The sequence below is a fragment of the Lynx canadensis genome, chromosome D2, assembly GCF_007474595.2.
Source record: "Lynx canadensis isolate LIC74 chromosome D2, mLynCan4.pri.v2, whole genome shotgun sequence".
In the NCBI taxonomy this organism is placed as follows: Eukaryota; Metazoa; Chordata; class Mammalia; order Carnivora; family Felidae; genus Lynx; species Lynx canadensis.
The window spans coordinates 57,990,260-58,013,720 of record NC_044313.2 but is presented as its reverse complement, the minus strand read 5'-3'; the positions used below and the strand labels follow the sequence as shown (position 1 = coordinate 58,013,720).

Genomic DNA, 23,461 nt, shown 5'->3' with positions numbered 1-23,461 from the left:
GGGAAGGAGGAGCCCCAGATTAGAGGCGGAATGGGGGCCTGGTACCCACTATGGTGTCTTCGCAGCGGGGAAACAATATTTTTACCGCATAACGCAAACCTGACAAGAAAATCCCTCTCCGCATTTGGCCTCCGTATCACGTGGCATCCTTTCCCTGCAGGTGACGAGGGTGGGGGGAGGGGTTAGGGTGGGGACTCTATCGAATTTGTTTTTGGTGGGGACAGAGTACTGGAAAACTTTTCCAAACTGCGACACCATGGTTCCTTCAACACACACTGGCTGCAACTGCCACTTCACATCCTCCCCGAATGGGCAGAAAGGTGAGCTCTGAGCATTTAACAGTTTTACAGTAACCCGCTCGTCTAACTAGACTTCCTCTCCCACTCTCCCCACCTCCTCCTCAAACAAATTGGTCGGCCCACCAGCGCGCATGCGCACTTCTTGCCTCCAGCGCCAAGGCGGGAGCGACTCCCAGGTCTCGCGAGAGCGGGTAGCTGGTCTTCGTTGCTCTCGCCCCACCCCCTCCTTCTCGCTCGCTCTCTCCCATCCCCCCAAGCCAGTCGGTCTGCTGCGCAGCTCCCTTAGCGGTTGCCACCGCCTGAGACGGTTGGAAGAACCGTTGTGGTGAGCGCTACACGAGGCGAGCGACTTCTTCCTCTTCACGACCGACCCCTCGAGCGCCAGAGTCGGCGTTACTGTCGCCCGACAGGGTATCTGAAGTAAAAGGGGGTAGGTTGGGCTGGTGGTGTCGAGAGCGGAGTCGGGAGAAGGACGAAAGAGAGACTGAGAGGGGGTGGGGGGGGAAGTGTGGAGGTCGCTGCTCGGAGGCGGTCACACTGCGCCTCCCAGGAGATCTCCCACTTCAAGGAGGGCGGCCTGCGGTGGGGGAGAACTTGCTCAGGTGAAATTCAGTGGACGAAACTGAGGCCCGAAGTGGGGGTCATCCAGCATTTCCCCTCTTTCCCTGCTGGTTTGGCCTCCGCCATTTTGGGTACGGTGGCGCGGCCACTTCGGCTTCCCGCCCTTCCCCCTCTTTCTACTTTTTTGCCCCTAAGCTTCCTAAAACTGATTTAGAAGGCCGGGGGGAGGTCACAGCGCCCCCGGAAGGGGAGCGAAGCGAGCAGGGAAAGGTTGGGCACTTGGTGGGGCGGGGGGGGGGAGGGTCTGGGCTGGCGGGCGCGCTCCCGATGGAAATGGCGCCGGATGGGCCTGGCCTCCCACCGCGGCCTCCCTACCTCCGCAGTCTCGGCTGGGCTACCCTGGGCTGGCGGGACTGCGAGTGACTTCTGACGCAGATTCCCAAGATGAGAGAGGCTGGAGCTGGGGGAGGAAAGCCAATGGCGACGAAGGCGCTCAACTCCCAAATCCAGGACAAAGGAGGCAGACGGCCTCCTTTGTAATTCCGCCGCCCGGTGGCGAAGGTTTTTAAGCCAGGCTTGGCTGCCGGACGGAGAGATGGGGGGGCGGGGGGGAAGGGGCGTACTCTCCTTAGCTCTCCGGTCTCTAGGGCAGCTAGATAAACGAAAAGTCTCCGGGGAGGAATAAAGGACGCTTAGCCGGCCCTTATATTCCAGATTTGGAACTTCGGAAAGAGTACGTACTGATTCTCCAGAGGGTTTTATTCTTCTCACATTTCTCTTAAACGTAAAGACTTTGTGGGTGATTGTTTTTGTAAGAAGAAAAGCGGGTGACTTCCAATAGGAATGTGAAATGGGCAACTTAAATAATCGTTCGGGTCCAGTGAACTCTGATAACAGCCTTTTGAACTTTTGGGCAGGGGTGGGAGGTTTAGCAGTGGTTTTTGTGTAGTTTGGCACTACACTGAGTAATAATGTAAGTAGGAGTTTTACCTTTGGGAAGAAGTTAAAACAGTGATGGCATAAATTTGTGTAGGAATTTAATTACTTTCAATATTAAGTCTCCAAGAGTTGTATGTTGTGCATAGAGGCTGTAGAAGTAAAATACATCAAAATACAGTTAGCATTTATTTTCTTTTGGCAGCTAAGCATGTTTTTTATTTAGTATAGGACAGTGGTGATATTTGGCCAAGAAAAAAAGCCTACTCAACAACAAAAAAACAAACCGAAAGCCCAGTCACGTGGTGGTGTGATAGGGGGCGGGGGTTCCTTAGAACTGTACAGAGAAGCTAGGTCCGTAATTTTCACTGAGTACCTAAAAAAGTGAGTCAGGGCCTGAGAATTTTATAAAGAGTTCCCAATAATGAATATGCGTCCTTACAAGAACTCTTACTACCTACTTTTTTCAGCTTTAAAAACAAAAAACCTTCCTACTGTTGAAGATGGTCTGATTTTAGTAGCCTTTGAAAAAGCCTAGAGTTTTCTGTAAAGTAGTACATGATATAATGGCTTTCCTAATTGGATTACCCTAGAAACCTTTTTTTGTGTCCTTTCACCTGCATAATCTGGAAGTCCATCTGATTACTAATTACCTTTATATTTTTAATAACCATGTTCTTTTTTTCTTTTTTTTGATGTTCTTATTTTGGTATACAAGTGGCTGAGCTGCAATAGGTGATGGTAAACTTTGTTTTAAAAAAGAACTCCTTTATAATTTTAGGGACTTAACATCTCCTTTAGGTATTGGTGTGTCTACCTTTTCTACTGATAATTAAGGAGCAAACACATTGGCAAGGGGAAATGATGTAAGATGTTCAGTTTAATTATCACTTTATTGCCAAAATTTGAAGTTCATTCTCATTTTTTAAGACCAGTGAGCTACCATTTATAAAGTTATTTATTGTTACATCAAACCCTAACTTCATTATATTTCAGAAGATAGTATATGTCTCTGTGTAATAAAGGAATTTTATATTTCATTTAACCTCTTAGATGCTTAGCAACTTGGAGATAGAATTCACATACCATAAACTTCACCTATTTAAAATCATGTGGACTTTTGTGACTGGCTTCTTTCACTTAATATCATGTTTAGGAAATAAAAGTCTCACTCAAAAGTGACTTCAGTTGTACTAGTTCAGCTGCTGGTATTTTTAATTGGTGCTAACACTTGGAAGTCTTTTTTTTTTTTTTTTTTTTTTTTTTTTTTTTTTTTTTCAACGTTTATCTATCTTTGGGACAGAGAGAGACAGAGCATGAACGGGGGAGGGGCAGAGAGAGAGGGAGACACAGAATCGGAAACAGGCTCCAGGCTCTGAGCAGTCAGCCCAGAGCCTGACGCGGGGCTCGAACTCACGGACCGCGAGATCGTGACCTGGCTGAAGTCGGACGCTTAACCGACTGCGCCACCCAGGCGCCCCAACACTTGGAAGTCTTAAAGCAGAATTGGGATTAGCCGTGAAACTCTTGCAAAGAAAGGTCGAGATGGATTATCCTGGATAATTGGTAGACTCTAGGTAGTGTCTGAGACCGCTTTATTAACGTATTAGAGCAAATTGTCTTTTTGTATGCTTTCAGAGTTTGTCTTGGTTTTGTTTTGTAAGTAGAATTCTAGACTCAAATTTTGAGTTTTGAAGGAATATTCAAGTGTGGCTTTTAAAATTGTGTAGTCTTCATACATGTAGAGTGGAGGAGAGTCATCCTGTGAAATAGTTTGTCTTCTGAATCTGGTTAACTTTTTCTCCACCTAAAATTGTGTTAAGTTTATTATTGTGTTTTTTACAGGCTTAATATTTTGTTAGTTTTGTATAGGTCTTTTTAGTATAGACTGATCCAAAAATCAAAACTAGTGTGCTTGCTTGTGTTTCTTAGGGCTAAAGTTTATAGTGAAGATAAGTCAGTTACCATCTTTTTGTTTGTTCCCAAAACAAAGTATCTTTACTTTGAAGAAAGAAACGTGCTAAATAATAAAAAGCGTTACACCAAGGTCTTTTTACAAATTAAATTGATTTTGCAAACTACTTACATGTTTCATAAGTAACATTTGATGTTACATCCTTTAATTTTTCTTTTTTTCTATTGAGTCATCTTTTATAGGAATTTTTTTAAGTTGATGCCATTTTTTAAAGTCTTCTGGGTTTTTTAAGAAAATGGTAGAGATCTTCAAAATGTCGTAACTTTTTCTCAAACTGATTCAGGGTCTACTTTTTTCAGGACTACTCTGCTTTTTACCTAATAGGTGCTATAGAAAACATTTCCAAAAAGCCCTCCTTTTTCCTCTGCCTTGGACATAATCCTTCCTTAGGAAGCTTGAAAGCTTAAGCCTATGTTGACTATGGAAAAGACTAACTATCTGTATTTCAAGACTCAGGATAGTTTTCTGTCCTTTAATTAAGGTTTCTTTATTTTGTTTGTGGTATAATTCAGTAGTTATACAGGGCCCTTTAAAACCCAGTGACTACCATTGAATGATTAACCATGCTACGGACCAAGCATTATAAACGAGTCTTAAAAGTAACAGTCCAGTGAAGTATAAGCACCTGTGCTATCTGTATTTTACAGTTGAACAGAGAGGTTAAGAAGTTTGCTTACATCAGCCATTGAGTGGCAGAATAGGGATTCAAAACCAGGGTTTATTTTTTTATGATTTTTTGTTTGTTTTCTTAAAAATTCACATCAAGTATTCATGTGCGTAAAAATCAGTTGTAACGTCTGATTAAAAAAAAAATTCAAAATCTTCCCACTTTGGTGTCTGTGTCTAGAGTGCCTCCCAGGATTTTTAAAACCACAAAACAAGTCTCAAAGTTGTTATTTACATGCAGAGGTATTTAATAACCACATTTGGAAAATTTGTCCGTTAGCTTTTTTTTAAATGTACCAATTCTAGCAAAAAAAATTTACTTTTTGCAGATGCTACTTCTCACAGTTGCACTGATAAATAGATGGTGTGAAATTAAATATTAGTGAACACTTATGGAATACCTTCAAGCGTAAAGGAATCAAGTGAACAAATTGTTTTGTTTACAGGGGAGGAGGTGGTGAGGGAAAGGTTTGAAATACTCAGGTGAGTAGGATTCCTACAGCTGCTTAGTGAAATTTGTAGCGTCTGGTAAGTTTCTGCAGCTGAAGGACTTCTGCATTAGCCTCTTTAAAATGTACTGGAATTCTAAAAGGATGGTTGTCTCTTGGGAAGGGAGCTGGGTGTGGATGGGTTCTTTTTGGAAGGCTAGGAGGGCTTCTTACTGTACCCTAAAAAAAATGTGAATGTGTTGCCTTTTAAAATTTGTGTTTAAAAGTAAAGCAGTGAGTAAACTCATCTTTAATATACTCCAAACAGGTAGCTTCAAAAAACAGACACTGTTGGAAGGCCTTTTGAGGCCTTTTACCCCGATTTTAAAACTTACCCTAATTAAGTCATTTTAAAACTTGCTTTTGAGAAGTGTTTAGATTTAAAGTAGAGATAGGAATTTTTTCCCCTCCTTCAAAAGCAATTTGACTGTTCAGATTTAAAGTGCATCTAAAAAGTTACGACTTTTGTAATGCCATTTTTCTAATATTGAAGGAAGTACTCATTGAACTTTTGACTTAGGCTCTTGCTGTAAGTGGACACTGGTGGTATGTGCAGCTTTTGAGTAATTAAGTTTTAAAGAATTTGCATAATGATTCAAATGAATAATAAAACCTGAAAAGTGAATGAAAATTGGAGAAATGAGGAAAAGGCTAGAGTTGACAATAAGGTGACAGGAAATGGAATTTGAAGACTAATCTGAAATTGTGTAAGTTTTCTTAAGATTGGGCATTATAAAATATTTGGGCCTTAGAAATTCAGTACTTTGTGGGTGGTGGGACAGGTTTCACTCACTTTTCCCTTTTTGCCAACCCCAAAATGGGAAGGTGTTTTGCCTTTGCATTGTCAACAAGCCATATGTTACATTTCCTGTTGTACACCACTGAGTGGTGTTTCTTCAGTGCCTGTAGCAAGAGTATATTTTGATTGACTGCTTTATGTGCTTGTTTATTTTTTATAGCGTTTAAATCAAACGTTATTGAGATGGATTGGGTTATGAAACATAATGGTCCAAATGACGCTAGTGATGGGACAGTACGACTTCGTGGACTGCCATTTGGTTGCAGCAAAGAGGAAATAGTTCAGTTCTTTCAAGGTACCTCTAGTATTAGTCAAAGTTTAGTAGTATTTATATATTTTTATTATATTACTCAGTTTTTAATTTGTAAAACCCATTTGTTTTGGGGTCTTTTTGAGTATAGTATCTTGGTTAATGTATTATGTTATGAAATATGCTCCAGTTAATATTCAGTACAGAATGTGTAGAATATGTAAAACCTAACTAATGTGCAGTAAACTTAATTGAGAGTAATTATGTGTGATGAACCATGAATTATATGGAGCATAAATTTGATTTGGCTTTTTAAATGTAATATAGGTGAGCTTTTAGTGTATGTAATTTAAAAAAGACACTGGTTGCAAAAAAAAATATGTAATCCAGTAATATTTGAAAAAAATCTTCCGCTTGTATTATGGGGTGATGGGAAACTTAAGCTTTTTTGTTTTGTTTGTTTTGTTTTGTTTAGACTTGTTTTAAATATTTGATTCAGATGGGAATGTTTCAGCCTTTAACACTGTTCCCCTTGATGGGGTTATTTGTCCTTGGGTTAAAGGGTTGGAAATCGTGCCAAATGGGATAACATTGACGATGGACTACCAGGGGAGAAGCACAGGGGAGGCCTTCGTGCAGTTTGCTTCAAAGGAGATAGCAGAAAATGCTCTGGGGAAACACAAGGAAAGAATAGGGCACAGGTGGGGATGGAGAGTTTGGGATGGTGTTAAATTTTTATTTTTGGGGGTTGTGGGTCACTATTGCTTAAATGGGGGGGTTACAATAACATTTTTCTGGGGTAGTTTAAAAGAATTGATAATTATCTAAATTTAACTTGGAAACTACAGATTTGGGTGGGGAATTAATGCTAATAGTTTGCTTAAATTAAAATTAGATTGTTTCCATTTCTCTATAGGATGTTGATAAATGCTTTTTTATAATCAGCTATTTTCTCTAAACACCTATGATGTACTAAAGGAAACAAGCTAAAATTATTATGAATTGTTTTCAAATGACTAATTTATTTATGTAAAACTTAAATATTAATTATTTAAGTTTGTAGGTGTAAAAAATGTTAATTTATGGTGTATTTAGGCAATTTAAATTGGGTTATGTATCTAGATGTAGAAAAACTTACTGCATTTTTGCCCAGTATCTTATTTATTCTAATACATTTACGCTATAACTTGTACCTTAAACCATTTTTAAATAGGTATATTGAGATCTTCAGAAGTAGCAGGAGTGAAATCAAAGGATTTTATGATCCACCAAGAAGATTGCTGGGCCAGCGACCGGGACCATATGATAGACCAATAGGAGGAAGAGGGGGTTATTATGGAGCTGGGCGTGGAAGTATGTATGACAGAATGCGACGAGGAGGTGATGGATATGATGGTGGTATGTGTATCTAACGGACAAAGGTTCTGTTGTCATTTTCTTAATGTTCCTGACACTTTGTCAAGAAATATAGAAATGGCAGTAATTTCAGTACCTACTAGGTTTTAAAAACCTGTTCATGAAAATATGAATTCCCATGGCCAGCTATGGGACTTGATTGATGCACATATTGGCACCTACATAATACAGGAATTAAAATGAAGATTTTGGCATATTTTGACATTTTCTGTTTAACGTCAGAATGAAAGTTAATTTGATGTCTAAATGTATCCTTTTGAGATTTTTTTATTTCCACCAAGCGTTAACTGCTTTTTTTCACATGCACTGAGTTGGGAGTTGCAAACTTATAATAATAAGATAACCAGACTGCTTGTCACAGAATGTTTCTATAAACTGGATTTATAAAATTTATCTCTTGAAAGTGTATTCATGTATTTCTCATTAAATTATACAGGTTATGGAGGTTTTGATGACTATGGTGGCTATAATAATTATGGCTATGGAAATGATGGCTTCGATGACAGAATGAGAGATGGAAGAGGTAAATATTAAAGACATTCATTTTTAGGTGCATATTAGTATTTTACTACCATTTGTGGTTTAATATAGGTTAAGTGACTTGTATAAAAATAGTCATATTTCAGTGCATTCGTACATGGGGCTTTTATACAGATATATACTTACAGTATTTGATATTCAGAATGATTCTTTATTTGATGTTTAGAACAACTGTGTTAAGATTTCTTGGGTGGCAAAGAAAAAGGTATAAATAGGAAAAGTTATGTATAGAGAAGAAGTGTTGTCAAAAGGCTTTACATGTATCAGCCACTTATAATCTTTGGAAATTATATTAGGTATGGGAGGACACGGCTATGGTGGAGCTGGTGATGCAAGTTCGGGATTTCATGGTGGTCATTTTGTACATATGAGAGGATTACCTTTTCGTGCAACTGAAAATGACATTGCTAACGTGAGTAATTTTAGTAATTAATAGTTTTATTCTGGTATCCAATTTTGAAGCATTCTTAAATGGACTCATGTTTTTTATAGTTTTAATGTCAGAATTCCTTTAATACTATATATAAATGTGTGTGTGTGTGTGTGTGTGTGTGTGTGTGTATCCTTATCAATGAATATTTTTTTGCCCATTGTATATTGATTTACTTAGAAAGTCCAGTTAAGAATTCAGTGAAGAGATGCTTAGGTGGCTCAGTTAAGCGTCTGACTCTTGATTTTGGCCCAAGTCACGATCTCAGGGTTTCAGTGGTTCGAGCCCTGCATCGGGCTCTGTGCTGACCATGCAGAGCCTGCTTAGGATTCTCCCTCTCTGCTCCTCCTCCCCTCATGCTCTCTTTCAAATAAGTAAACTTTTTTTAAAAATTTAGTGAAAAGTGATCAGCATAGAGTAGAGATGACTGGAATATTATTGCCCTTGTGTCAAGTTTTGGAAGTGGAAATACGTTAACAAGTCAAAGTTCAGTTTGACTTTCTAGCTATATTGTGATTAGAAACAGGAGCTGTGAAAATAATGGGCATAGATGCTATTGCTGATTTGAAATTGGTTGATTTCAAATTGGTTAGAGAATCTGCAAACTTCAGCCCAGGTGCATCTAGTCACATCCATTCTTACCTCCTGAGTAGTTGCCGTAGAGATCCTGGGGGCCTTACAAAGCCAAGACTACTATCTAGTTCTAAAATGAATTTAGCTGTAGATCTTACTGGGAACTGATGGCCTAAGTACCTTTTTAGGATTGCTTCAACCTAGTTAACTTGTGATTAGAACTAAGTAATATATTTTGGGAGCTGTCCACATATAGTTGGTATAAGTTTATCAAATTCCATTGGTCTAAATCCTAACACCTAAATTCTCTGCACATGTTTCTAAGTGTCAGGTGACCTATTTATCCTTTAGCAATTTCAAAATACTTTCCTTGGGAGGACAGAGGACTTCTCTCCCTCTTAGTGGTAGGATATGACACGTTTTCTGTTTAGAGTGAACTGTGTTTTGGGTTAGAATTTTTTTTTCTTTTAATATCACTTAGCTTGCTTTTTCTTTTACTTAGGTTATTTTTTTAAGTAGGCTCCAAACTGGATGGAGCTCAACACAAGGCTTGAACTCATGACCGTGAGATCAAGACCTGAGTCAAGATCAAGAGTTGGACACTTAACCAACTGAGCCACCAAGGCACTCTTACTACCTTAAAATTTTTAATGTTTATTTTGGAGAGCGTGGGAGAGGGGCAGAGAGAGAGGGAGACACAGAATCAGAAGCAGGCTCCAGGCTCTGAGCTGTCAGCAGAGCACAATGTGGGGGCTCAAATTCACAAGCAGTGAGATCATGACCTGAGGTGAAGTCAGACACTTAACCAACTGAGCCACCAGGCGCCCATTATTAGCTTATTTTAAAGAGAATTTCTTTGCATTTTCCCCTAAGTGTATAATTTTATATTATTCCCAGAACCATTGTAGTTGATCTGTTAGCCTTGCAATACAGGGCAGTAGAGAGGTTTGTTTTAATGCATAAGGGTTTGTGGTAATTTACTTCTGATAATCTAAATAGAAAAATTAATAACAAATGTTTTGTTTAGTTCTTCTCACCACTAAATCCAATACGAGTGCATATTGATATTGGAGCTGATGGCAGAGCAACAGGAGAAGCAGATGTAGAATTTGTGACACATGAAGATGCCGTAGCTGCCATGTCTAAAGATAAGAATAACATGCGTAAGTGGTTATCTTTGGCTTGCTAACTCATTTCTCAGGTGTGAATTTCTAAAATAACTCTCATTTGTAATTCCTCGTATGTAAGATGTTACAGGATCTGTAGATACAATTCTTGGCAGTTATTGGGACCTGAAACCATATGGCCTCTAATAAGTTTAGACTTTTTAAAGGCTTTTTACGGGCCTTTTTAATGAAAAGGTAATTCAGGCTTAGTACTTGACAGGTTATTACAGCTTAAGTTATTAATGAGGGAAAATAGGTATGTTACTTGCATTTGCCTGAGTTCCCATGCCATTTGCAAATCACCACTTAACCCATATGTCAACTAACTCGGGGAAGTTATTTCTGCATGTTATCAAATCCATTTTAAATATTAAATTTTACCCTGACTAGTGATTCCTAAATCTGACTATACACAGATCATTTTGTAGTCAATAGAAAATAGGTTTTTGTTGGGGCGCCTGGGTGGCGCAGTCGGTTAAGCGTCCGACTTCAGCCAGGTCACGATCTCGAGGTCCGGGAGTTCGAGCCCCGCGTCAGGCTCTGGGCTGACGGCTCAGAGCCTGGAGCCTGTTTCCGATTCTGTGTCTCCCTCTCTCTCTGCCCCTCCCCCGTTCATGCTCTGTCTCTCTCTGTCCCAAAAATAAATAAACGTTGAAAAAAAAAATTTTTTTTAAAAAAAAAAGAAAATAGGTTTTTGTGGACATTACTTTCATGATTCTAATTCGGTTCTTGAGACGTGGAATATACATTTTTTTGAGAAAGCGAGCACATGTAGGGGAAGGGCAGAGGGAAGGAATATCCCAAGCAGGCTCCATGCCCAGCACACAGCCTGATGTAGGGCTTGGTCTCATGGATCTCATGACCATGAGATAATGACCTGAGCCGAAGTCAAGAGTGGGATGGATGCTTAATCAACTGAGCCAGCCACCCAGGTGTCCCTGGGGACATGGAATATATTTTAAAAAGTACACTAGCTGGTTCTGTAATAATGAATCAGCCCTTTTTATAGATGAGGAAACAGAGTCCTCATCCAGTTTTTGCTTGTTCAGGGCTGTACAATTTGAACAAACTTGGTAAGTTAGGTTTGTAGCCTATCTGGCATTCATTTTATCACTCCACTAGGAAGTCTATAAACATGCTTTCAGGTTAATATTAGCTAGTCATTATTTTTATGCTTTTATTGATAAATTTGATCATCATTGCTTTCATCCCTATTAATCTTTTCTTTTTTCTTAAAGAACATCGGTACATTGAACTCTTCTTGAATTCTACTCCTGGAGGCGGTTCTGGAATGGGAGGTTCTGGAATGGGAGGCTATGGCAGAGATGGAATGGGTATGTAAAGTTTTTTAAATAAGCAGAGTTACACATTTTACAGTCAATCTCAAACTTTTTTTTTTCTTTTTAAGATAATCAGGGAGGTTATGGATCTGTTGGAAGAATGGGAATGGGTAACAATTACAGTGGAGGATATGGTACTCCTGATGGCTTGGGTGGTTATGGTAAGTGTCTTTGGTTACTGTGGTTTGATCTGTTAGTCCCCATGTGTGGACATTTTTAAGCTCATGTTATCTTTAACGTAGTATGCACTGATATTTCCTGCTAAGCAATTCTTGTGTTTTTTGTTTTTTTTTTTAAAGGCCGTGGCGGTGGAGGCAGTGGAGGTTACTATGGGCAAGGTGGCATGAGTGGAGGTGGATGGCGTGGGATGTATTAAAGCATAACCACCAACATCAAAGTCCTGACAACAGTGTCTGGTCTACTAGACTTTCTTACAGATTTAATTTCTTTTGTATTTTAAGAACTTTATAATGACTGAAGGAATGTGTTTTCAAAATATTATTTGGTAAAGCAACAGATTGTGATGGGAAAATCTGTTTTCTGTAGGTTTTATTTGTTGCATACTTTGACTTAAAAATAAATTTTTATATTCAAACCACTGATGTTGATACTTTTTATATACTAGTTACTCCTAAGGATGTGCTGCTTTCATAAGATTTGGGTTGATGTATTTTACTATTAGCTCTACAAGTAGTAGTATAGTGTAATTTTAGAGGACAATGGTTCACCTTTGCATAAACCACAAGTCTTTAATAAGCAGACATCTGGAATAGAGCTTGGAAAATAGTGTAACTTTTTTCTTTTAATTTCTCCTGGACAATACTGTAAATATATAAAACCTAAAGATGAGTGTAGGTGGCTTCAGGAGTATAAATTCCACTAATTTCTATATTAGTCATTCTTTTTCAAATGTCATTTATCAAGCATAGCTCTGAAATGAAGATCTAAAAGGTATCTGGATTTCTGAATATTCCTAATTGTGTTACCTGGGGATGAGAGTGTTGGAAGTTTAAATTTTAGCCCTAGAGTTTAGAATAAGATTCACTCAGCACTTGACTGAAGTACCAAAAATGTTTCCCAAAAAATGATAGTTGTAAGTTATCTCTAAATGTTAGACTAGGTTAAGGTTCTCAGTGACATGAGAATTCAGTACAAAAAGTATTTACTGTGGAGTATAATTCTCACAGCTGTTATTTTCAGTTTTCCTGCCCAATAGTTAAAGTATATGGTTTTTTAGTAACTGTATAAATGATTAAACAAATGTAAGAGACAAGTCCATGTGATAGTCAATTAAAATGAGAGTCCTGGAAGTTGGATTTTGCATTTGATATCTGTTTGGAGTTTTAGAGCCATTGTGTTTAAAAATACTATATGTAGCAAGGAAAAGGTGCTTTTTACTTTTAATCCCTTTGATCAGTATGGCTTTTTTCCAAATTGGCTAATGGATCAAAATGAAACCTGTCAATGTGAATTCAGTTATTGACCTTGTTACTTGTTTTTGCTAGAAATGTTATTAATGTAATAAATATCAACATGGGAGATAATAGTGTGGTCTGTCCTAGAATGCTTTGTGTCGGTTACTGATGGTAAATCATATTGGTAAAAGGTGCCGTATCTACGTGAACACTGGACAGAGTGACTCCTAAGGAGTGATTTCTGCTGTTAGAGAAGGAAGCTGTGTTAGCTTAAATGGAGCAGTGACTTGTTTAATGCTTGTACTCCTCCCTTAATTATCCGTTTAAGTATTAGGCTCATACCACTTAACCCTTTAAAGATCCTATGGGTTTTTATTTTCCCAGGACTACCCTATTAAAATCAGGAAATAAAAGTCACAAATGCAAGTTAGCCTTTCAAAGGGCAATTTTTCATAGCTTTTATTTGGTTTATAAAATTCACATTTTGTTTTAAAACATCACAGAGTAAGAATTACAATTCCTTGGCACCACCATAGCATTACTGTAGTACTGGCTAGACGGAATGGTTTGTGAGATTCATAAATAGTTTCTATGAGGGCAAATCTTGACAAATAGAAAGTGTAGATTCACAATACAAATTAAGTTTTATAACAAAATCCAAAATTTAGTAATAAATAGTTTTTAAATAAGAGCCCAAACTAAATGAAGCAAGTTGTATTGCTGTCCCAAAGGCTTGCATACAAAAAGCCCAAATCAATGGGGATAATGGGAGTTTTGAATAATGAATTTAAAGGGGACTGAAAATCATGGTCTGTTGAATGAAACCAGCCTTGGAATTTAAGCAAAATCACATTCAAAAATTTGTTCTAGTAAGCACAGTAATAAACACCTAGTATTTGAAATTTCATATTTGCTTATTCTCATTTTTAGTAATCATAAAAATGTTAATTCATCCCATCAATACAAAACAGTTCAAGAATATAATTCATCTCTTGACAATATTTCTGTCGACATTCAAGAAAGACCACCTAAAAATCTGTACAGCAGTTCTAACTGAAGACCTCAAAAGCTAACTGGATATGGAGAAAATAATGCAAGTAAAATACTGGTTTCATACTTTGGCAATTTAGAAAATTCATTTTTTAAACCCAAGTGAAAATATGTATATTCTGAGGAAATGATCCTGCAGAGTAACCATTTTAGGTAGGAGGGAAGTGGTCATGATTAATTCTCTATAATATTCCTAGGATTAATAAATTCCTATCTGTGTGAAAGATTCATAGACTTAAAGTGCATGGCTAAAAATACCTAAGAGGGGTCTCCCAAGTGGTGATGCTATTCAAAGATTACTCATACAAGGGTAACTTTACATATTCTTGGTATGCTACAAGCAGTATAATGGGATTAGTGTTCACTGAATCTTTCATGCTTGACATAGTTCATGTGTTCATGGCAGGGCTGAGACCAGATCATCTGTTCCAGAAAGAATCCTGCCTTAGAGGTTCTCATTATATGGTGAAGAGTTCACTGTGTTTATAACTGCAGTAGTGGATCACTATGATGTAATGCTTCCTAAAAGTCACTAGAATGGAAATCTAATAAAGTTAATTACCCAAGTCCTATCAAAGGCAAAGTTTAGCTATTTTAGATTTCTCCTTTAATGCTCAGGAGAACCAATCAGGAGCCTGTAATCCCTTACTATTAATAAACCTTTTTTCTGGGGACAGATTTTTCTTTTGAAAGAGGTATGAGCCCTCCCTGAAAAAACTAGCAGTGTTAGCAGGTATAGCATATGGAAAGATCTGTAAGAACTTTTTTCTTTTTTTGGTAAAAAGAAAGGTAAAGGAGGGTAAGTTTTAACTTCCTTTCAAAGGAAAAAATTGAGGTAAAATAAATACCTCTTTAAACCACTGTATCTGAGAAGTACTAATAAATAATGATTAGAGGATGACTAAAAGGAAATTCTATAGGATAAAGTACTGGCCTTTTCTAATGCAAGACGGGCAAATGAAGTAGGGCAGAAAGGACAAAGTTAAGGTTGAAATCTTTGCAAGCTAAGGAAAAGTCTTGAGTTGGAATATTAATACTTGCAAAAAGTCCAATGTATTTCTGATCTTTCTCTGAAAACTGTGAAGCTTTAAAGTGCATTAAAACTACAGGCATCATCAAATGCCAACTTGACAATCTGGAGAATTAATATGCACCCCTACAGAAGGCCTTTACAAAATAAGGCGTGTGTGTGTGTGTGTGTGTGTGTGTGTGTGTGTGTGTGTGTGAGCTTTGTTATCTGGCCTTTTAAATGGCGTTAAAAGTTGCATGATTTAAATGGCATTAAAAGTTAATGAGGAATTAAGCTAAAGTTAAAGCATGCCCTGTTGAAAGTTCTTGAATAACAATGAGCTATTCTATAGCTTCTAATTCCCATGAATGTGTGGAAGATAAAACTGATAATACCATCTGAAAGCTGCTTAAGAAGGACTGTCTAAACACAGCATATGCAGGTTCATAACATTAACCATCCATTGTAGGTACTTTCATACGTAAGGACTTAGTTCTGGAGTTTTATGGCAAGTTAGATGAGCATCTCTGGATCAGCAATGCGTGACAGGAATCACAAACCCGTACTGGCTTTGGTGAAGAAGGCAACGGCAGTTCATTGTCAGAGCAAGCATTACAGAAAATTTCCCCACAGTTTCTACAGTGGTGCTATTAAATGGAAAAATCAAAGAATGAATAAAATTAGAAGACATGTTTGCACCAAAGCTTTTGGATTCACTTCCTATCTCCCTTACCTTTCTCTTGGAGAGTGAGAATTCCTTTTCACAAAGTTTACAATGTGTTGCTTCTTTGTCTTTCAACCAAACCAGTCCCTAGTAGGAAGAAGTGCGCATATTAATGCTCAAAGTGTTAATAAAAATTACATGTGAAAACATTTTCAACCAAGAACCTCTTGTAGGAATATACAGAAATACTGAAATAGTTGGAGAGAGAAACAAGTATGGGATTTGCTTCAAAATAATCTGGATAAGGAAGAAGGGGTAGGGGTTGAATATAAATAAGATTGGCAATATATTGTTAAATATTGAAACTGGGTTAACTTCTCTGTACAACTGTATGTGGACATTTCCATGATTTTTGTTTTTAAATCTATTGATGGGAGTTCACTTTAAGAAAGAAAAAACCGGGACGCCTGGGTGGCTCAGTTAAGCATCCGACTTTGGCTCAGGTCATGATCTCACGGTTTGTGAGTTCGAGCCCCGTGTCGGGCTCTGTGCAGACAGCTCTGTGCAGACGGCTCGGAGCCTGGAGCCTGCTTCGGATTCTTTGTCTCCCTCTCTCTCTCTGCCCCTCCCCAGCTTGCACTCTGTCTCTCCCTCTCTCAAAAATAACGTTAAAAAAAAAAATTAAAAAAAAAAAAAAACCTTGGACATTATCTAGTCCAACAATAAGGATACATTTTCACTATGAAATGCATGAGTTTGGCATAATGTATACCATATACCACCATAAGTCCTTAAATTTGAAGAGAATTTGGAAATCACGTTTGAAGTTGTCATTTTAGATACCACCTTACGTTGTTTTATATGATTATTAATTTCCCTTAAGTTATATAACAAATTTAATAGCTACTGTGTAGATAAGTAGAAAATGTATGTAAGTAGTCTTTAACCGGTGAGAGTTAACTTGACACCTGAAATTTCTAAATTGACCCATTCTTAACCCATCCAAGACCCTGGCTAAGAACATTTTTTCCCTACAAAAGCAACTTTGTTAGATGATGCCAGCTTTATAATGAGAACATACTTGAGTGCTTCTGATTAATCTCACCACATGTTCCTTTTTAAAATAGCCCAGACTAAGGCACAATGCCAAAGAACCAAGCAGATCCTTGAACAAGTTGGGGGTTACAGGTGCCAATCCACCACAGAGGCAAAAAATCCACGTATAACTGGAACTCCCCAAAGTTTAACTACATTTAAAAACCTGTTGACCAGAAGCATTACGAATTAACAGTTAATACATATTTTGCGTATGTATTACATGTATATATTATATATCCTTAATCAACTGAGCCACCCAGGCGCCCTGTATTATATATTCTTAAAGTAAGCTAGAGAAAAGAAAAAAACCTGGATAGCTACTATCAAATACCAGTAAAGAATCAAATGACTTGGGGGCACCTGGGTGGTTCAGTCGGTTGAGCGTCCGACTTTGGCTCAGGTCATGATCTCACGGTCCGTGAGTTCTAGTCCGTGTTGACTAGAGCTGACAGCTCAGAGCCTGGAGCCTGCTCTGGATGCTGTGTGTGTCTCTTTCTCTGCCCCTCCCCTACTTGTGCTTTGTCTCAAAAATAAATATTTAAAAATTTTTAAAAAATGATTTGAATTGTAGAATTTTTTTTTTAAAGCAAGATGAGAACTCAAAAATAATCCAGTGTGGGCCACCTGGGTGGCTCAGTCGGTTAAGCATCCGACTTCAGCTCAGGTCATGATCTCGTGGTTCGTGGGTTTGAGCTCAGCATCAGGCTCTTTGCTGACAGCTTGGAGCCTAGAGCCTGCTTTGGATTCTGTGTCTCCCTCTCTCTCTCTGCCCCTTCCCCACTCATGCTCTCTCTCAAAAATAAAAAAGAAAACATTTAAAATAATAATCCAATGCAACTTGATGAATGCCATTAAAAAGGAAAGTGACTTCCCAAATGTCCAAAAGTCACCTAGTGGAAGCAGATTTGCTTCCTGCCAAGCTATACCTTAAGGGATGGCAAGCCTGATGTGAAGCAGGTTTCAAAGCAGCATCATTAGGTTCAGAATTAATCTTTCTGACATCAGAGCTTGGCCTTCCAATCTTATTTTAATCTGACTGAATTCACCCTGCCTGTCTCCCAAATAGAAAGGCTGTATGTGTACACTGCAGGGCAAGCCTTGTGCATCAGCTGGAAGGGACCTCGGAGATTAGCAACTCCATTCCCATTTTACAGATGTGAAAACTTGTCCAGAGAGCTGAAGTTGCCTCCTCAAGGAAACAGCAGTTTTCAAGCAGAGCCAAAACTAGAAGCTATCATTCTGTGAACATGGCCATTATTCTCTGTCCAATTCCAAAATGTCAGCTGCCCAACTTACACCCCCAAGACAGGATATTAGAGGATCCTTCTCTGGAGAAACTCAATTGCCCCAGAGAAAAGTCCTATAGATACTAACATAATTTGGAGAGGGTGGCCAACAGTTTGTGAGTTAACAGATTTCTCAATGGTGAGGCTTACTGTAACAACCCACTCTCATCCGCCCAGCCAACACACACAGGACTTCCAAGATTTTTTGTGCCTTTATTGAGATGGGAGGATATTCCAACATTTAAGGAATGACAGGCAGGACGTACATCAGCCAAAGAAAAAAACCCAAGAAGGGAATTCAGAAGACAGAATGGCAGTAGCAAAAGAAAACTTTAAAGAAACTATAATGAATATCATCAGAGATAAAATGCAGATTGCTAATTTTAAAAGGAAAAATGGGTAAATAAGCCCTGCTGAATATTAAAAATATGGTAGCAGGGATAAAAATTCTCAGAGAAGTCTGCACCAGAATCTAACCAAGCCTTTTAGGTTTAACTTCCAGTTTACAGGCAATAAGAGGACAGAGGAACAAGTTTGCTACTATGAAACGGCAGATGAAATCCAGAATGTAAGAAACTGGAGGACAGCCCTCCCAGACCCAATCAACAGGTCAATAGAAAGGACAAGAAAAATTAAGTCACATATAAATAAATCCATTTTCATATGTATACAAAAACAAAAATCTAGACATTTTATAAAGATAGACAAGAATGATAAAACTATAAAGAAAAACAACAGTGGTTAACACAAAATAGAGAATTACTACTGTAAAGAGAATGTAATCTCCCTATAAACTAAGTCACAGAGTATGCCATCGTTTTTAAGTTGTATGAATACAGTTATATACATGGTATGCATCATAATGAAAAAAATTTTACAGAGTTTAAATAATGACAGTTGGGCAGACACCCATACCCGTCCAAAAAAATGTGAGAGCAAAATAAAAGGCATCTATGCAGATGCACAAATTCTTAAAACATTGACCTTCATTCAACATTTTCCAGGAAGCTATCAAAGAATGCATTGTCCCAAACAAGGGAGTAAACCAAGAAAGAAGTTAAGGGGTTCAGGTAACAGGAGCTCTAACATTCAAGAAGGGTAAAGGGAATTCTGAGAATGGAAGAAAAGGAAAATGTCAAGACAGGGCTAACCAGACCAGACTGGAGCAGGAGAGCAAAGAACTCCAGGAGGGAGGACTCCAAGGAAAAAAAATTAAATAATTACCTGATTCATTTTACCATGTGGAAAACTTTTATCAAGCATATTATAGAGGTGTTTAAAGGTATGAGCAAACTCTGATGTTCAAATACAACAAAACTTTTAAGGCAATTATTAACTCCAGAGGAAAAAAGTAGTTCAAGAAAGAAAATATAGTCACAATATATACCACATGGCCCAACAAAGAATATTTCAATAGCCATAATAAAGTATATCCAGTAAATGAATTCTACAGAAACTTTTACTTAATTATATTGGGAGGACGATGAAGAGCAAACAGACCAAGGTGAGAGTGAGCAAATACTCCTCATCTCCCATGTTAACCAGGCAATAGACAGGTCTAAAATAGGGGCGCCTGGGTGTCTCAGTTGGTTAAGCACCTGACTCTTGGTTTCTGCTCAGGTCATGATCTCATGGTTCGTTTTCAAGCCCCGCTTTGGGCTCTGTGCTGACAGCGTGGAGCCTGCTGGGGATATTCTCTTTGTCTGTCTGTCTCTCTCTCAAAGAAATAAATAATAATATATATCTAAAATAGGTCTTAAATAAACAAGTGAATTATACTGCATATTATTTAGAAATAGGGGGATAAGTGCCAGAAGAAATAACCAAGAGAATTCAGAGTAGCTCCCTTCAGATGGCAGGAGCTAGGGTGGATAAGGCATAAGGGGGTGAAGAACAAGAGACTGCTACTATTTTTTTTTTAAGTCCTCCTAGCACTAATTTACCTTTTAAATTATTTACATGTAACATTTTCATGTTTTTTGATAAAAAACAAAATGGAGGCACATGGCTGGCTCAGTCAGAGGAGCGTGCAACTCTTGACCTTGTGGTTGTGACTTCAGGCCCCACACTGGGTGTAGGGATTACTTAATTTTTTTTAAGTGTATTATTTTGTTTTGAGAGAGAGAGAAAGAGAAAGCATGCGCAGGGGAGGGACAGAGGGAGAGAGAGGATCCCAAGCAGGCTCCACGTTGTCAGCACAGAGCCCAACATGGGGTTCAAACTCACAAACCATGACATCATGACCTGAGCTGAAATCACAAGTCAAACACTTAATCAACTGAGCCACCCAAGGGCTCCCAAAATAAATAACTTTTTAAAAACGGGAAGCTATGAGGCTTCTGGGTGGCTCAGTTGGTTAAGCATCCAACTTCGGCTCAGGTCACGATCTTGCGGTTTGTGGGTTCAAGCCCTGTGTCGGGCTCTGTGCTGACAGCTCAGAGCCTGGGGCCTGCTTCAGATTCTGTGTCTCCCCCTCTCTCTGCCCCTCCCCTGCTCAGGCTCGTCTCTCTCTGTCTCTCTCAATAGTAAATAAACATTAAAAAAAATAATAATTAAAAACTTGGGAAGCTATGTGGTAGGAGGCAATCTCACTGAAGTACTCACAGAGAGACCATTTTTCTCCTGTGTTGTAGAAGGGATTCCTGTATCCAGACACACTCAGAATCATATACTGATAGACTGTACTAATCACTTTTCACACATATTAACCTCAATATTCAAAGCAACGCCGTGCAAAATCATAAGGCCATTTGACCAGCCATTTCAGAAGAGAAAACAGACTCCATAAAGGTATGACTTGTTGAAGGTCAAAACCTGATAAGTAACAGACCAGGATAGGAACTCAGGCTCAAAGTCAAAGACTGTTTCACTTTGTCATGCCGTGCTTTGTAGGAGAGTAGATAAAATTATTTCCAAGGTCATTTCCAACATGATTATTAATTCTAGAGGAATATTAGGGAGGAGCTGGATCCCCATCATCCCAGGTCCCTGTTTAGTGCTTCTGCCTCTATACATCGTGGGACTCGATTACGATACCTTAGATTCATACAGGACTTTTTTTACCTTCTGTTGGAGACTGTCACATATATCTATACTTCCCTACTTGAGGAAGACACTTCCTACTCACCTGCAGTGCTTTGTTGGCTTCTTTTATATCTTCTATTTTAAGTTTTGATCTAAAAAGATTATAAAATAGATCCATATTTCAGTAAATACGTTAAATATAGAACATCCAGCAATTCATTATTAAGGTATTGGATTTTCATAGAATACAAAGTTGTACATACATGATTCTAATCATCTTTGACTAGTAGAATTATATTTTGTTTTCCTGTGTTTTCTAAATTTCCTAAAGCAAAAATGTCCTTTTTAAATTTAAAAATTGCTTTAACAGAAGAATATTGGCATTTTCATGTGGTTATGACAATATTAATAAAAGCTATCATTTATTGTAGGCTTATGTGTGCCAGACACCTTGCTATAAACTTCACATGCATATACTAATTTAATCTTAAAAAAAAAACCAAAACCCTATTTTAAAGATCAGTTAAAAACAACAACAACAATAAAGATCAATAAGGTGAAGCCTAATGAGGTTTCACCCCCGTAAGAGGTCACAGAGGTAGTAACTGCGCAAGGCAGGATTCAAACCCTGGTCTCCATAACGCTGGAGCCCACATGCTAACCATTACGCACACTGTTTCTCTACCAGGTGCAAAAGAATGATAAGAATAGAAATATTAAGGAAAATAGAGTTGTGATACTTTTCACCTTTTGAAAACACATGTTAATGAACATGCAGATTACAAACAGCAGTAATTATCTGTGATCCCACCACCAAGAGACAATAATCTACATGTTGAGATGAGTATGTACGTATTTTAAATGGAACCATCAGTTATATAATTTTCCATAAACAGCTCTTTTCAGGTAATAATATCTCCTGAAAGGCTGAGAGCTGTTATTAAGTATCTGCCACATCATTATCTTAAGTGGTTACGTCGTAAACAATGAAAAATATAAAGTAGTTTATATAATTATCTACTGTTGAACTTTCAACTTGTTTCAAATTCTTTGCCACAAAAATTGTTCATTAAAATTGGAATGACCAGGGGCGCCTGGGTGGCGCAGTCGGTTAAGTGTCCGACTTCAGCCAGGTCACGATCTCACGGTCCGTGAGTTTGAGCCCCGCGTCGGGCTCTGGGCTGATGGCTCAGAGCCTGGACCCTGTTTCCGATTCTGTGTCGCCCTCTCTCTCTGCCCCTCCCCCGTTCATGCTCTGTCTCTCTCTGTCCCAAAAATAAATAAACGTTGAAAAAAAAAATTTTTTTTAAAAATTGGAATGACCAAAATATTTTATTATTTTTCTCAGGATAACTTATAAATGAAATTACTGAATCAAAAGGTCCATGAACTAACATCTCTGCTCCTGAGGTAGAACATTAGGAACTAGCTTCATACTACAAATGCTTTGTTCAAGACATAAAAACAAAAATGTTAGTTTTTTACCCAGTTCACACTTTTACAATGGGAATAATCAATGTAAAATTACACAGCTTAAAAGTACAAACACAATACTAAAATTTTCTTGGCTGAATTCACATCTACAAAATGTGCCTGAACAAAATTAATGCTGATGGGAATCATGGCCAAAACAGAAACTGTGCTACACAGAAGAATTGAATACGGAATGAAAGTAGCTTAATGGCATTCACTGCATAAATCGTTATGAATGCCTTCATTCACAGCTATGGACTATATATAGAGAGAGACACCATAAAGATTGTCCCCCTCTGTGGGGCGCCTGGGTGGCGCAGTCGGTTAAGTGTCCGACTTCAGCCAGGTCACGATCTCGCGGTCCGTGAGTTCGAGCCCCGCGTCAGGCTCTGGGCTGATGGCTCAGAGCCTGGAGCCTGTTTCCGATTCTGTGTCTCCCTCTCTCTCTGCCCCTCCCCCGTTCATGCTCTGTCTCTCTCTGTCCCAAAAAAATAAATAAAAAACGTTGAAAAAAAAATTAAAAAAAAAAAAAGATTGTCCCCCTCTGATATGAACTGCCAAAGTATCCCAAAGAAAGGAGTATCAGTTACAGTTCCAATAAAAGCAATGTACAAGAACATGTCCTCTTTGTCCTGGACAGGGAGGAAACAGATGTCTATATTATACATTTTAATTAGCTTTCATTTAGGAACAATAATTTAAAGTGTGTGAAATATATTTGACCATGGCATGAAGACAGCACTGAGAAGGGCCAAAATCAGATAGGAGACTAACAAATGTGACACAATCGATTATGACACGATTACGATACTAGAGGAAAACATCCATAAATTCCACAAGCCTCTGATAATCCCAAAACCTCTGCTTGTGAGGAAAGAAAACAAATCTGTAAGTTTGTTTATGTGGAAAGAATATCATTTACAGAATACTACATTTGGAAGAGTCCTGGAAATTTTCTTTTCTTAAACTAAAAATTCTTGTTGTTAGAATGTAGGCCTTGGTG

The 23,461-nt window shown here is 38.3% G+C and overlaps 2 protein-coding genes across 9 annotated transcripts in view; one reads left to right on the top strand and one right to left on the bottom strand.

Annotated features, from left to right (window-relative positions):
• The first annotated feature begins 501 nt into the window (after positions 1–501).
• Positions 502–12,983, top strand: HNRNPH3 (heterogeneous nuclear ribonucleoprotein H3). Of its 5 annotated transcripts, none has more exons than XM_030335540.2 (10): positions 502–729; positions 5,885–6,019; positions 6,537–6,675; positions 7,188–7,372; positions 7,827–7,913; positions 8,227–8,342; positions 9,961–10,096; positions 11,338–11,433; positions 11,508–11,600; positions 11,739–12,983. In XM_030335540.2, exons 2-10 carry the CDS (start codon positions 5,908–5,910, stop codon positions 11,813–11,815), a joined length of 1,041 nt encoding a protein of 346 aa, XP_030191400.1. In that variant the 5' UTR covers positions 502–729; positions 5,885–5,907; the 3' UTR covers positions 11,816–12,983. The 5 variants fall into 5 exon arrangements, with proteins under 5 accessions (XP_030191400.1, XP_030191403.1, XP_030191401.1 ...); XM_030335543.2 differs by having other exon boundaries at positions 541–729; positions 7,188–7,327; XM_030335541.1 differs by having other exon boundaries at positions 562–710.
• Positions 12,984–13,281: 298 nt separating this feature from the next.
• Positions 13,282–23,461, bottom strand: part of RUFY2 (RUN and FYVE domain containing 2) — a 49,551-nt gene continuing 39,371 nt past the window's right edge. For 3 of the 4 annotated variants that reach the window (XM_030335537.1, XM_030335536.2, XM_032595273.1), the window contains exons 16-17: positions 21,089–21,137; positions 13,282–15,724 (exon numbers count right to left, since the gene is read on the bottom strand). In XM_030335537.1, the coding sequence (XP_030191397.1) occupies positions 15,446–15,724; positions 21,089–21,137 (328 nt within the window). In that variant the 3' untranslated portion in view covers positions 13,282–15,445. The remainder of the gene's footprint in view (positions 15,725–21,088; positions 21,138–23,461) is intronic. The other variant, XM_030335535.2, reaches the window with a different exon arrangement.